Source organism: Kogia breviceps, chromosome 17 (assembly GCF_026419965.1).
Source record: "Kogia breviceps isolate mKogBre1 chromosome 17, mKogBre1 haplotype 1, whole genome shotgun sequence".
NCBI classification, from domain to species: Eukaryota; Metazoa; Chordata; class Mammalia; order Artiodactyla; family Physeteridae; genus Kogia; species Kogia breviceps.
In genome coordinates this window covers 14,721,679-14,737,726 of record NC_081326.1, presented here as the reverse complement: position 1 = coordinate 14,737,726, position 16,048 = coordinate 14,721,679, and the positions used below count along the sequence as shown (strand labels likewise).

General features: G+C 40.1%; 1 protein-coding gene across 5 annotated transcripts in view; it reads left to right on the top strand.

Annotated features, from left to right (window-relative positions):
• Positions 1-16,048, top strand: part of LOC131743672 (endoribonuclease LACTB2) — a 46,844-nt gene that overhangs the window by 375 nt on the left and 30,421 nt on the right. For 4 of the 5 annotated variants that reach the window (XM_067017579.1, XM_059042556.2, XM_067017578.1 and 1 more), the window contains exons 2-4: positions 6,056-6,219; positions 10,257-10,292; positions 11,298-11,424. In XM_067017579.1, the coding sequence (XP_066873680.1) occupies positions 6,056-6,219; positions 10,257-10,292; positions 11,298-11,424 (327 nt within the window). The remainder of the gene's footprint in view (positions 1-6,055; positions 6,220-10,256; positions 10,293-11,297; positions 11,425-16,048) is intronic. The other variant, XM_059042557.2, reaches the window with a different exon arrangement.

The following is a 16,048-nucleotide window of genomic DNA, read 5'->3' as shown; positions in this document are numbered from 1 at the left end:
GCTGTGCGCCCGCAGCCGGCACCACGGCGTCCCGCCCCAATCGGGCGGGACCACCTCCAGATAACGACCACCCTGGGTGGTCAGCTCTCTAGCTTACAGCTGGCTAATGAAAAAAACCACTTCGTGGTTTTGAGACCTAATTTACTTTGCATGATATTGAATGCCGGGATGGACGTGTTTAGGCTGTGAGAAACTAGAATCGCCCGGAGTTAATCCAGGAAAGCGTTTACTTTCCACACCTGACTTTCACTGGTGTTTGGCTCGGAGTTTTAACTTCGGTTCGCAAAAGCCATTCGTTGTGCTGAGGCCTTTTTCTTAACTCAGCAGCAGAGGGCAGGATTTTCTTGCTTCAAATTGCTCGAGTCTGTTGAAGCGCCCCCTAGCTCTTGGGAAAGAGAAGCTAACTAACTGTTTTTGTTGCTGTTGCGTGGCCTTATTTAAATTACTCTGCGGAGGGAATAACCTGTCTGTATTTCTAAGATTTTTCTCTTGTTCAGATGCATTCTGTTTTAGTAGAATTATGCAGAAATGGGAACATGTGATTTACTGCACAATAAGTGCATTGAGCAATTTTTGTATAGTACTTAGTCTTTAGTATACTCTAGATAATAGAAAATGAAAATAAGATATAGTTCCGCTTGAGCCCAGAATTTAATTGTTCAGTCCGGACGTGTTACAATTAGTAAAATATAGTTGATTACTGAAAACGGTTTAATAAGTGTAGTTTATTGGGCTTTTATTTGAAGTATCCACTGTATTTGCCTTTTTCCAGTAAATCACAATTTTAGAAGCAGCAGGATGGAGGGTCTGGAAGTACTACACATCAAGCAGAAAGCAACAAGTTGAGTCCAGGGTAAACAAGGCAGGGTCAGAGCTTTGAGCTGCCTCCGGAATCGAGGAGAACAGAAAATTAAGCACAAAAAAAGACCTGATAATCTAGCGTAGAGCCTGGGTTAGCTGAGATTCCCTCACCCTAGGAAGTACATAGGTATGCTCTTCACTTTGCAGTGTGTCATCTTAAACGAGCTCTAAAAGACAGTACCTAACATGAAAATTGCATGTAGTCAAAATTATCCTAGAAAGTCTCTCAGGAAAACACTATGCTGGAGATCAGTGTACTCTCTCAGTAAGTTCAGCACAGCCTCCTTTTCTTCCAGTGGTGAAACAGATGGCTGGTTCTGTTTGAAAACCAGATGAAGAAGTTGGCTTAGGTTTAGGGGCCATGTTGTATGAAAAATCCATACTGTGTCTTTAAACACTAGAATCACACTCTGCGTGGCAAGGTGCTGGTGCTAAAAGACATGAGGAACCTGGAACTGATTGAGGGAAGGGCAGATTCACAGGCTTCCATCTTACGCTGCTTAGACTACCCACATAAACTTAGGGAGTGGAACGGCCAGTGGAATCACTCATAGATGAGAGCGAGGTGATGATGAACCCATGTAGTTGAACTAGAATCAGTTAATGTACAGATGCTGCTGCTCTGCTGTATAAAGTAGACGTTAGGTGGCTAGAGATGAATATTAATTGGGTCCAAGTAAGTGGTTCCATTAATGGTATCCATCTATTCCACTAAGATCACAGGTGCCTCCTGTATCACTAAACCCAATGGCATTTTTCCATTCCCATCTTATTTGAACTTCAATATCTTTTGATGCTATTGACCACTCCCTCCTTGATTTGCTAAACACCGCATTCTCCTGGTTTCCTCTCACCTCTCTAGCTACTCTTATACAATTTCCTTTATAGAATCATCCTCTTTACCAAGTATTTTAAGTGTTTGAGCCCTTCACAAGGCAATCCTACTCTTTCTTCTGTTCCCATTGTTATGTTCTTTACCTAGGGGATTTTGTCTACTTCCTTGGCTTCACCTGTTTTATTCATTAATAACTCCCAAATTTATAGCTCCAGTGTAGACAAATCCAAGCTTCATCTTCAGACTAGGATAGCCAACTGGCTTCTTAAATCTCTAGTTGGAAGCTCACAGCCACTTGAAACTCATTGTTTCCCTCTGGTCTTCTTCCAGTCATCCAAATCTTGGTAAAGAGAACCATCCCCACATTTGATCAAGGCAAATGATTGCTTACCCTCCTTGACATTTTTCTTTGCTTCCTGCACACACATATCCAAGCCATTAAGAAGATCATAGCATTTTCACTGCTGTCACCCAGTCCAAGCCAGTACAACTCTTGCTTAGGCTTTTAAAATAGTCTGGCTTCTCTGCATCTACTTTTGTCCCTGTTCAATCCATTCTCCCCCACATAGCCAAAGGAGTATTGTGGGGTTCTTGTTTTTTGTGTTCTGGTCTCTTATCCTGCAGCAGAGTAGCCTAGCTTATTCACTGGCTAGTTTCAGGGTTCCAGTGGAGTGAGAGGAAGCACGGAAAGACCTGTAGGCTGAGGCTTACGAATGGCAAGCCGTCGCTTTCACGTCAGTCTGTTTTCAGTAGGAAAACCCAGTGTAAGTCCATGCTCAAAGGATGAGGAAACAGACTGCCATCCTTGATGGGAGGAGCTTCAAAATGACATTTCAAGGGACATTATTATACGTAGGTGAAACGTGATACTTTTTTTTCCTTGCAGTATGCTTAAAATGAGGTCTGTTTGTAAAGTAGTACTACAACTTGGTCTTGATTAAGTTGCCCTTTAATAAAACACCTCTGGTGTTTTTTTAAAGTTTTTGGAGACATAATATTTCTTACTGACTCTTTTAAATATTATTTGATAAAAAAGAAAGCCTTCATTCATAGTAGAAACATTTATAAGTGCCTACTGTGTCTCAGGCAATATACTAGGAGTCTACTATGGACTCGGTAGAAAAAATACACACATAACAATAGTTTTGCTTTCACTTGGCTTGGTGAATTGTAGATACCATAAATCAAATAGCCCCCAGGGAATTCCCTGGTGGTCCAGTGGTTAGGACTCTGTGCTCTCACTGCCGAGAGTCTGGGTTCAATCCCTGGTTGGGGAACTAAGATCCCACTAGCCTCAGTGTGGCCAAAAAAAAACAAAAAAAAACATATAGCCCCCGAAATGGATATATAATTTACCATTTGACAAGGCCGATGAAGAGTAAGTCTAGAGTTCTGGAACCGTATAATTAAAGATTTTAATCTAGTCACTGTCAGGAGAGGTTTCGTAAGGGTGTGGCAATTCAGTTGACATCAGAAGTCACAGAAGAGATGTGTCTGGCTGCATTTAAAACTTTGTGATTCACCAACATAACAGAGTTGGATTTTTTGGAAAATGGAAACTAGAAGGGCTTGTGATATTCTGATCTCCGATCTGTCTCATCACCCTGAGTCAAGCTTCTCTCCCATCCCAGCCACATGGGCTCTATCCACTCCGCCTCAGAGTTTTCATGCCTGCTTTCCTCTCTGTCTCCCACTTATCCTTCTCTTCACCCAGCCAACCTCACTCATCCTTTAGAGCTCTGTTAAAATAACGTTTCCTCAATAACGCCTTCCCTGACGCCTTACGCTGTGTTAGGTTAATGTAATACACTGCCTTAGCATTTCATACTTGTCACGGCCCTTATGTCAATAATAAAATGATTTTTTGTGTGTAGGAAGAAGCTTAATGTCTTTCCCCAACTCCACTCCCCACTAGAATATAAATTCAACGAAGGTTTATTTATTACTATATCTGTGGCACCTAGCGCAGAACCTTGTACATAGTACAGTAAATATTTGCTGAATGAATGAGCATTCTCTTTTTCCCTTCATTTGCTCTGTTAGGATTCTATTATTGCTGGATAACTGCAGTTTTAACCAGTATTCCTTCCTCTTTCTGATCAGCCCATAGATGCCAAATGAATTTCCCTAAAGCACTCAGACTTACTGGGATGCCTAGTACAGAGGTATTCAGTAAACATTTGAATGGACCAATAATAGCCAGATCTTCCAAAGAGTATTTCCACATTCCTCCTCTGCCTAAGAACCTCTAAAAGATGGAGTTTTAATCTTTACTATCAAAATTGTAAATACCTTGAGGGTGAGTATACTATTTCTTCTTAATAGGAAAAGGCAGTCTAGTGGACTAGTTGGGGTTAAGACGCTGGGCTCTGATTATCAGGTCCCAGTACCTGGCTCATGGCAGTGGACAAGACAGTTGATTCGCTAAACGTCAGATTCCTTATCTGTACAGTGAGAGTTGTATCGTACCCACCTCAGGCGGATGTTATGAGGATTCAGTGAAATTTAAGTGAAAAATTCATGTCTAAAGTACTTAAATTCTAGCATGGGGAAAGCATGTCAGCTATTACTTTACTCACTTTTTCCTCCCTTATAGCATCCAGACAATACTGGGTTTATAGTAGATGCTCAGAAAGTACTTAATGATTTTGTAAGAGGGACAGCAAATTGACAGAGACCGTTTAATAGCTATCTCAGTGTTGCTAGAAAATACCTAATTGAGGGAGTTGATGCCACTAACTCCTGCTAGTTGAAGAATTTTTTTCTCCGTTCACGTAGCAGATTGTTACTGCATGCCAGGCCCTGTGCTGTGGTGAATAAATTGGTCACAGACCTGTACAGATTCTTCTGCACTCTTCTCTTGTCCCCTGGATTAGCATAACTCGCATTTGCAAAATGACATCCTAAGATGGGGTATTGTCTGGGGCTATGAAGGATACAGCCCACCTAGAGATGGCCGTGTCTGATCCTCTGCACTAACTCTTCACAGACATCATTGATAGACTTGCTGTTTGTTAAGGAGGGAACAACCTTTTTTTCCAGTTTACAGCTGAGGTTGTACTTACGCCACATGAAGAATGATTCTAGGTGCTTCCCATGTAGTCCACTTCCTCCAGAGACGCACAGTGTGTCTTGAATGGACAAGTGACTGTGAAACCGAGTTCCCCTAAAGCCACGTTTCCTTACTGAGTTTATGACTAATCTCTCTATCCAAACTTTATTTCCTTTCTTGTCCCCTCTGCCCTCAGTCCTGTGCTACCTAAATATTCATCCACCAGAGTCAGATGACTAAAATTGCTGTTGTCAACATCATTAATGTACTAAAATTGCTGTTACAGATGTCATCATTAACATACAAAGTCAGGTTGTTTCTCCAGGATAAGATGGGGTTTTGTCTTGCAGGAAAGGCATGGTACATAGCAGATCATTCATAAACAGTTATTGATGAATTAATACACAAATAGAATGACTGAAACTTTGCATCAAGATGAATCATCTCTCCCCCAGCCTGAATTCGGGAGGGATTCCTGTGAAACAGCGTGAATTTAAATCAGTGAATTGGTTCTGGAGGAGGAAAATGTCACCCTGATTTCTTCCAGAAAACTTCAGAGAGAAAGACCATCATCCCATAAAATAGTGAGAAAGGGCAAACAAAGTAGAAGGTGGGTTCAGAAGCACAGGCAGAAAAAGATATCTAATGAGGTGGTCTGAGTAGAGAAAGGAAGCAGCTCAGACACTCCCCGACACTCCCCTGCTGCCTGCACTTTCACATAGGGCAGCCCGTGTAAAACTTCGGTGATCCGTTTTGTGTATAGTGCAGAAGACTAAGTTTCCTTAGGGACACATCGAATCAGATTCTTTCATATCTCCGAGACATTTGAGGATGCTGTAAAAGATCTCAAAGGCAGCGTGGATAAAAGCGTGTCTTCTGGCGCCAGAATACCTGGGTGCAAATGCTGCTTCTGCCCTATCTTTGCAGAGTAACCTTGGGCAAGTTACTTAATTTCTGGATATAATAATGAAATGCCTACTTCAAAACGGTGTTACGAGAAATACAATTGTTATATGCCAGGTCCTTGGAACAATGCCTTATTTCTCTTAAGTGCTATGTAAGTGTTGAATACCATAGCTATTATTCCTTGCTCAGACTCACATTTATCTATAAGTTTTTTTCAAAGAACTTTCTGAAGGTGAGATGATTATAGTTAAGCTGAAATAACATACAGCTGGTTTTCAAGCACGTTGGAAAAAAGGCAATTTGTGCAGTTTCTTAAATGTAATGTAAATTATCTGTGTGAGAAATATGCTGATACAAACTCTGTGTTCTGGCTGTATGATTATCTTCCATTTAATTTTCAGGAGAATCCTCATTGACACTGGAGAACCAGCAATTCCAGAATATATCATCTGTTTAAAGCAGGCTCTGACAGAATTTAACACAGCAATCCAGGAAATCATAGTGACCCATTGGCACCGTGATCATACCGGAGGCATAGGAGATATTTGTAAAAACATCAATAACGGTAAACAGAGAACATTCATTAAGCTCATTGGAGAAAACTGTGTCTTTGGAATAATTTACTTCAGTTAACAGAGCTAAGTAAGCTAGTAAACCATTTACTAGCTTACTTACATATTTAAATGGTACTTTCAGAAATTACTGTAACTTGAATACTATCCCCAGTTTTAACAGAGGAGGAAAGGGAAGGTCCTATTTTCTATTTCAGATCTCTTTTCCCTCTTATTTTTCACCTTTGCCCAGTGATGAAGATCAGTTTTAATTTAGTTTGTATGACAATTACTATTTCAGATTTAATAATAACTAACTACTGTTGAGCATTTACTGCGTGCCAGGCACTGTGCTGAACATTTGGCCTGAGTACTGTGAGGTGGATATGTTCTTATCCACATTCTAAATGTGACCTCACATCTTCGGTAACATAAGGCAATTACCAGAATAAACTGAAATACTGGGGAAAGAGCATTGTATTGATAATTCTCTGTCCCTGAAACCTATTCAGTACTGACACCTCACCATCTCCCTTATTCCCTCATCCTACCATCACACACATAGATTCATCCATCCATCCACCCATCCATCCATCCAGTCATCCCTCCCTCCCTCCCTCCATCCATTCTTTCCTTTAGTGAATACTGGAGGCACTGCTAAATCCAGGTGCTATTCTTGGCACACAGGACCTAGCAGTGAGCAAAACAAAGACCGCCTTCATGGAGCTTCATTCTAGTTGGGAAAGTAAATGGTAAATGAATCTTAGGTCAGATGATGACAGGTGCTATGAAGAAAAATGAAGCTACATGAAGGCAAGGGGAGAGAGAGTAAAGCGGAGGAGGGCGGTAGCAGTGGTGTCTGGGGTGGAGGGAGAGGGGGTAAGCTGTACTGTGTCTGAGAGGAGGGCACACCCAGCAGAGGGCATTGCCGGGGCAGAGGCACTGGAGTGGGACTTTGTGTGTGTGCAAGGCACAGGAAAGACAAGGAGGTCAAGAATGTTCATTCATAAAAGGGATGCATGTAGACATTCGACTAGTATTTTTTAATGTTTGTAATTATCTTTTTAGGCCTTGAGACTATAATTGGGACACCAACATAGTCTCAGGCACAGCCCCCAATATCACCAGGCGGCCCATCGTAAAGACCTGTCTCCCCTCACTCTCTTACCCTCTAACCTCCTTTCTTCCAATCCGAAGGGACTGCCCTCCGCAGGAAATCATTCTGTCTTAATCTGACCTGTCCTCACCTTTCTTTCTCTTGTCCATCATTAAATTTTGTGAATTAAAAAACTATGCCGAGGATCCTTACTTAGCTTTGGCCAGCTCTTTTAGCTTGCGGGTCAGCTTGAAAATTTGAAATGTTTATGGCCCCCTTTCTCTCCTTCATAAATCAGCTTTATTGAACTTGAATTTACATACATAAAATGTACCCATAAAAGGTATAGTTTGGCAAACACCTATGTGACCACTCCAATCAAGATAAAGAACACTCCTACCACCCCCAAAAGAGGTCCCCTCGTGCCACTCTGCAGTGATTCCCCCTCCAGTTCCAGCAACCACTCATCTGCTTTATATCACCATAGATTAGTTTTGCCTGTGTTCTAAAGTTTCCTAGAATGGAAGGATACAGCATCACTCTTTGGCCTCTTGCACATTAGCATCTTGTTTTTGAGATTCACCCGTTTCATGCATCAGTAGTTTTGTTCCTTTCTTATTGCCAAGTAGTAATCCATGGTAGGAATATACCACCATTTGTGTATCCATTCACCTGTTACTGGACATCTGACCCACTTTCTTTAAATTAAAAATTAACATAGTTTGGGGTTCCCTACAAATAATGAATATTTATATGATAGATTACCTATAGTGTTGATTTAAAGAAAATCAAAAAGAAATTTGACACTGCTTTATAGCGACGAAAACTTTAATACTTGTTTGAGAAGTGGCTTGTTGTGTTTCGTTCTGAACTTTATTGAAGCTAGACCAGCTACATGCAGACCTTGAGTTCCTCAGCACTGAAATTGTTCAGGGGTACCTTTCAGGATCTCCCCCCCAAATTTCCATGTATTTCTTCATTCTCTAAATCCTTAATCACTAGCATTCTTGTTCCATTTTGCTTTATAATTTCTTTTTATTCCATATTTTAATAGTTTAAATTTTTTATAACTTTGTTTAACTATTAGTATGGCAGAATTTTTCAAGTACTCTACAATGCTAACTTCCTGTGTTTTTACAGGCCACAGCAAAATTATGAATGCCATTTATAAGATTTCTATGGGAAGTTACGGTAACGGAAGCAATCTGCCTCCAAAAATTTAAAATATGATCAGTGTGTGATTTGGGAACTCATAGTGGCTTACAGGGAGCCAGAATTTTACCAGACATGAGAACTGTATAGCCCCAGGGTGCTCAAGTTTTTTGTTTTGGCTAGTTTTGGGTAAATCTTGTAAAATATATTTTGTTACCTAATATTATTTTGCAGCTGAAGTTGGGCCTTTGCCATGCTTTTTTTTTTTTTTTTTTTTTTTTTTTTTTTTTTTTTTTTTTTTTTTTGCGGTATGCGGGCCTCTCACTGTTGTGGCCTCTCCCGTTGCGGAGCACAGGCTCCGGACGCACAGGCTCTGCAGCCATGGCCCACGGGCCCAGCCGCTCCACGGCACGTGGGATCCTCCCGGACCGGGGCATGAACCCATGTCCCCTGTATTGGCAGGCAGACTCTCAACTACTGTGCCACCAGGGAAGCCCTTTTGCCATGTATTCAACATCCAAGTCCTAGGAGTCAAATGTTTGCTTCTTGCTATTCAGTTAGAATGTTAGAAAATATTATACATGAGCAATATCACATGTTTGTATCAGCTTAAATAATTAGCATTGGCAATGATATTATAATCCATAAACCTTAACAAATGACTGAGGGTTTCCTCCTGTTAAAATAATTACATGATAGAGACAGAAAGTAGATAAGTGGTTGCCAAGGGCTGGGTGAAGGAGAGAATAGGGAATGAGTACCATTGGGTATAGGGTTTCGGAATGTTCTAAACTTTTATGGTGGTTATGGTTATACAATTCTTTGGATACACTAAAAAAACAACAACAGTGAATTGTACATTTCAAAAGGGTGAATTTTATAGTATGTGAATTACATCTCAATAAGCTTTATTTAAAATAATAATTACTATCATATGATTGATTTCAGCATGCTCTTCTCCATCTTGCCTGTATAGATTACTATTGTGAATAGGATATGTGTTTTCAAATTTGCACATAATTTTAAAAACTGGCACGGAGTTATTTTATAGTGTGACATTTGTTTTGTAATTTTGAGATAGTTGTGAGTTTTTTGGAAGGATCATCTGCCTCACAACTAGAGATGTAGTATCTCCACTTCTTTACTGAAAAACAAAATTATGCAGATTACAAATAAAAACAAACAAAAAAACCTTGCTATCTCACCCTAAAATGAAGACAGCCTTACCGTGTAACGTCAGTTCCCAGAATAGCATATTATTTTTTGCTTCAGCCTCTCAAGATACAAAGCAATGGAATTTGGCGCTGGAGAGGGAAGGTCTAGTTGCTGTTGTTTTATTTTTATTATATTTGTGGTATTTCTATCCTTTATCCTTCCTACTAGCCAGATTTCTATGCCTTGTTAGTTTTCCTTTGCATGTCTTTTTCTCCCTCCGCATTTCCATTGATACCACTGTAGCCCTGAGGCTCAGTACCTTCCAGCAGTGTTATCGCAGTCACCCCGTCCTGGTCTTTCTGATCTCTCCCTCTCCAGTCTCCCCACCTACAGCTGCCATACTAATCCACCTGTTAACACTATTTCAGTTTCTTACTAAAGTGTGAATGGTAGCCACATGCCGTAAAGTTTAAATCCCGCTGTTCTCTGAAAGGCACTTTAAGGCCCTCCATGATCTGAGCTCACCTTACTGTGCCACTCTTTCCAGCCAGGGTTTTGCTTTAGGCAAGTTGGTGGCATTGTTTGGCACGTATGCCACGCTCATCCTCCTTTCTGTGCCTTTACTAACGCTGTTTCCCTTACCTACAGGTCTTTCTCTGAACCTTTTGCCACCCTACTCATCCTGTAAGTCACACCTCAAGTTCTATCATCTCTGTGAATCCCTTTCTAATTGTTTCTCCTTTCTCTAAACACCTGCTGCTTTTAGTAGCTGAATTGTCCATTTAGTATCCCTTAAATGGGACTGAGTATAGTTCTCCAATTATTGCCTGTTTGTGTTTTATTTCCCTCCGCTATGACAGTTTTTAAGCATTTTGGTGTCTTGGTGCTTGTATTCACTGTACATAGTTTACTGGTTAGATGATTGCCACTCAGCTATTGATTGGCTAAGTAATTGATTTTCTTTGTGTCAGTGAGGGTACTATAGGTTACATTTATTTTAATGGTTTCGTATCTTAGCCCTGGGTTTGGGGCTTCCTTTCAGCTTTCACAGAAAGAACTTTATACTATTATCCTTTTATTATTAAGTACTGCCATGATGCCATAACCTCTTTCATTCTATGTTAGGCACCTAGATAGGGAAAAGTTCCCAGTTTTGGTATTACTGCCTCTTCAACACCCATCTTTTTTTTTTAATCTTTATTTTTTATTGGAGTCTAGTTGATTTACAATGTTGTATTAGTTTCAGGTGTACAACAAAGTAATTCACTTATAGATATACGTGTATCTATTCTTTTTCAGATTCTTTTCCTATATAGGTTATTACAGAGTATTGAGTAAAGTTCCCAGTGCTATACCGTATTCAACACCCATCTTGATCTCAAACCTAGCTGAGACTGTGAGTGCTACTTCCAAATTTTTATATAAAAGAGGAGTGACTAGAAAAACACAAAGGCTTTTATGTAGACCTGGAAGGACATGAGAGAATAAAAAACTTTTTTGTTAAGGTGGAGGAAATAGTTACCGTCCCAGAGATATTGCTGCTACAATTCATCCCATTTTCTGTTGCCTCTTACTGGTAAGACTTTTTGCAGCCAATCTCAAGTGTTCGCTCTATGGAAGTTGATCTTGTAAAAGGCTAAATTATCATTTAAAGTGTGACTTAACATATTTTACGTGTTTTGTGACTAGACAGTACATACTGCATTAAAAAACTCCCACGGAATCCCAAGAGAAAAGAAACTGTAGGAGATGGAGAGCAACAGTATGTTTATGTGAAAGATGGAGATGTGATTAAGACTGAAGGCGCCACGCTAAGGTATGTGAACGTCCTTGAGACGGGGAAGGCGGGCTGTGGGGGGAGGGGTCTGTGTATATGTGTTGTAAAAAGACAAGACATATTTGCTTGTCTGAGTGAAAATACCTCAGGAAATACCTCAGCAGATCCATAAGATCTGCTAACATTGGTTTCTCTGGGAAAGAGACATTGGGTTGCTTGAGAAACGGGAAAAGAGAAGGAGTTTTCACTCTATCTGCCTTTTTAAAATTATTTGTTTGAATTAGTTGATTACCTTCTTTTAATAAATAAAATTTAAATTTTAAAAAATAGATTAACATTTCCTGCTAGGGTGATTTAGGGATTTCTACCCATCAGTTAAATTCAGGGTTCTCTCGTGCTCTCACTTCCAAAAGGTGACCCATCCCTAAAGTAAACACGCTGGCCAGGCCCATAATCCCCCGTGACCTATCTGAGGGATTCAAAAGGGTGTTTCAAACTCGTCAACTTTGAAGCTGAACTAATTCTGGTTCTCTCTCCCCCACAATCTGTACTTGTTTCTTGACTTCGGAACATCTACTCTCTCAGTACTTAAGATTTTTTTTTGCCATCTAAGATACAAGCTGACTCCTCTTCACCTGCATCCTCCCCTGCATCCCTCCCCGCGGCCCTCCCCACCTAATCAGGTTAGTTCTTAACCTCAGAAATATTTGGCAATGTCGCTTCTCTTTCTCCATGTCCACGACCACTACTTCTTGCTCAGTGTTCCTGTCTGCAGGCTCCCTCCCTTTCCAATCTGACGTTCATTTCCCATGTCAGTTGAAACCTGGAACAACCCTCACTGCACACAAGGTAATGTTTGTTCTCCTGACCGTGTCACAGTCTGGCCCCAGACTTCTCTGGTCTTCGCTCCCATCCCTCCCCTCACAGGCATAGTTAGCAAGGACATTCTGTGTGGCCGTGCCTTTGCTCATGCCTTCCCCTGTACTAGGCATTGCCCCTTCCCCATAACTCATCTCCCTGACTCTTATCTGTTCATGCTTCAGACCTAATCCACATGTTACTTATTTCAAGAACCCTTTCCAGGCATAATTCACTATTCCCTCCACTAACTTTCCTATAACCTTTATTATTTTGTATTAAATTGTATTGTAAGTTTTTTTTGTATGTAAGTACCTGAAAAGGTAATCAACTCCTTAGCTTCACAATATTAGTTAATTCTAGTCGCTATGGTCAACCAACCCAGAAGTGCATAATGGCTCAGAGGTGAAAGAAGTTTGCTTCTCAGTCACATAAATTCCAAAACGGGGTGCTGACTAGTGAGTGACCCTCCTGTAAGTGAGGTTTCAGGCTCTGTGCATCTTGTGATTCCATTAGCTTCAATCCTTGGCTTCCAAGGTCGCTGTGCTCACCTCCGTCAACCCAGTGGGTGGAGAAAGAGCATGAAAGGGGTCTTACCTGGAAGGTTTTCACAGACCCGGCCATCTCTTGCATTGGCTATAAATTCAGTCAAGCTCCACTCCTGACTGTGCAGAGACAGGGAAATAGAGCTTAACTTCGTGCCCAGGAAAAAGAGGGAATAGGTTTGATGACAAGCTAGCCGCTCTGACACAGGCAGGTCCCAGATTCATCTTTGGATCCTCAGTCCCTGGCACTTAGGAGGTAATGGGTGTTTATCCTACAGATAGTAAATTTATGAGCTCCAAAGAGGTGAGTAAATGAAAAGAAGAATGAGAAAGAGAAAATGAAGTCATGGGTATCCATGTCACCTTTCAAACCAGCGTTCCCTTTTTTTCAGTGTTCAGTGATGGACAGAATTTAATTTATAAACCAACTAATTTCTGGGAATGTTCTTTAAATGCTCTTGTTGAAAATATGATAGTATCTCGTATAATTTGCTCATGGTACCAAAGGAAAACAAACATCATATAGCTGCTACTTCAAAAAGTATTTGGTATTCTCGGACAATACAGAATTTCGCCCATCACACACCAGCCCTAGTGAAAATGAAAGGGGTCGAGACAGTAGTTGGTTCCTTGAGTCTTCTGTCTCAAAGGCATGGGTATCACAGTACTGGTTTATTGGTTATCACAGAATTATGAATATCAGATCTATACCTGATTGCAGATTAAGAATATTCAGTCCTTGGAAGTTACTGCCACCCATCTGCCATGAACAGACCACATACTTTAAGCTTTTTATTAGAGTATTCAAACAGAAAAGCGTACCTATCATCCGTGTGCAACGGTGAGTTGTTGCAAACTGAACAAACCCTATGAGCAGCACACAGATCAAGAAACAACAATATGGTGTAGATAGAACAGAGTAGTGGTTACCAGAGGGGAAGTGGGGGGGTGAAATGGGTAAAGGGGATCAACTGTACCGTGACGATGGAAAATAAACTATTGGTGGTGAGCATACTGTAGGGTATATTGAAGTAGAAATATAAGGTTGTACTCATGAAACATATGTAATGTTATAAATCAATGTTATCTCAGTTAAAGAAAAAAAGGATTTTTTAACCTAAAAAAAAGTAGGAAACAGTATCAGTGCCCCAAAGCCTCCCACATCTTGCTTCCCGTCACCACCCCCTCTCAGTGGAATACTGTCTCAGATTAATGGAATGAATTGATGCCAAGGAGCTCCATATTATCTGAATTCTATTTAAGTTTTGTTTTACTGCATTCTGATTAAGATAAAGTATGAGAACCTGTCTATTTTAAGATTTGGGAGAAAAACTAATACAGAGAATCAAAAAAGTAAACTCACTTTTTTTAGAAGACTTTGTAAATAATATTTTCCCAAAATATGAATTCTAATTACACTAAAATCTGAATAAGACATTTAATTTACTGATGACTGTGGCTTCCAATTTCCATTTTTATCAAGTCAGTAAAACCCAATTATTTTAAATATTAACAAGAAGACTCGTTGTTAAGCAAAAGTTCTATAAGAAGAAGGTTAAAATTTACTAAGTCTCCAAATATTTGATAACCAGTTGATCTTTTCTGCTTGCCAATTTTGAAAAAAAAAGAAAAAAAAAACCACACAACAGAGATAATATCCACCAAGAACCCTTAGTAAATAGTAGAAAGTTAGCAAGGTTTTTCAGTAAAGATTTGATTCTGGAGGTAACTTTCAGGAATTTTCTAGTGAACTAAGTTTAATTTCTCAGCGAAAAATTAGTCCAACAGCTTTTGTTGACTGTTCTAAATTTTCTAAGACGGCCATCGTTACAAAGTCTGTCTGTCACAGAAGCGGCAGAACTAGATCAGTGCTCTACCTGATGCATGGGAAGGCCACCGCTGCAGTTCCTCGGATCTTTCCTAAAGCACCTCTGATGTCATTTCATTTTCCCCTCCTGCCTATGTGAAGAGAATTTTAACACAGTTTTTATGCAAGTTAAAGCATTAACCACGCAGGTGACAGAAGAACTGGAATTTCTGATCCCCTGATTTAAGAAATCTTATTGCCTTCAGCCTGGAAAATATCAAAGAAAGCCATAACTGAGCTCTGGCTTGGAGAGTGGGAGGGGAATAATAAAGGAGGCATTGCAGGCACATTGACGGATAAGGCAATTTGCAGACCCTGAAAATCCGGAGCCTGTGCTCCGCAGCGGGAGAGGCCACAACAGTGAGAGGCCCGCATACTGGAAAAAAAAAAAAAAAAAAAAAGAATGGTTCTCCAAATGAGTTTTGGTAGATTAAAAAAAAAAAAAAAAAAAAATTGGTTTCTGCCCATAAATGCATTCTATGTATGATTGTTCATAGGATTGGCTATAAGATAGGATACACACACCACACCTTCATATTTTTTCCATGTAATATGATTCAGCTAATATCTGTCATCTCATACAGATACAATAAAAAGAAAGAAGAAAAAAAGAAAAAACAATTTTCTCCTTGTGATGAGAGCTCTTAGGATTTATTCTCTTAACTTTTTTACATATCATACAGCAATGTTAATTATAGTCATCATGTTGTATATTATATGCCTGGTACTTACATTATAATTAGAAGTTTGTACCCTTTGACTACTTTCCTCCAGTTCCTTCTCCCCTCACCAAGAACTTTATTGAACAACGTATTCACCATTTTGTTCCACTACCTTCTGCCACTTTTCAGGCAACTTCGTAATTCCATCTTCCCAAAACTTTTTATTTTTTTGAGCAAAGAACTGTACCAGGTGCCATTTATAGTCTTCCAGGGAATTGAAATTTTTTCCATTAAGAGAATTTTATAAAGACTGAAATAAATGGAAATCTGAAGGTGCAATGTCTGGTGAATACAGCAGATGAATCAGAACTTCCCAGCCAAGCTGTAACAGTTTTTGCCTGGTCATCAAAGAGTCATGCAGTCTTGCGTTATCCTGATGGAAGATTATGCGTTTTCTGTTGACTAATTCCAGATGTTTTTCATCGAGTTCTGCTTTCAGTTGGTCTAATGGGGAGCAGTACTTGTTGGAATTAATCGTTTGGTTTTCCGGAAGGAGCTCATAACAGAGGACTCCTTTCCAGCCCCACCACATTCACAACATCACCTTCTTTGGATGAAGACCGGCCTTTGGTGTGATTGGTGGTGGTTCATTTCACTTGCCCCACGATCTCTTCCGTTCCACATTATTTAACAGTATCGGCTTTTCATCGCCCGTCACAATTTGTTTTAAA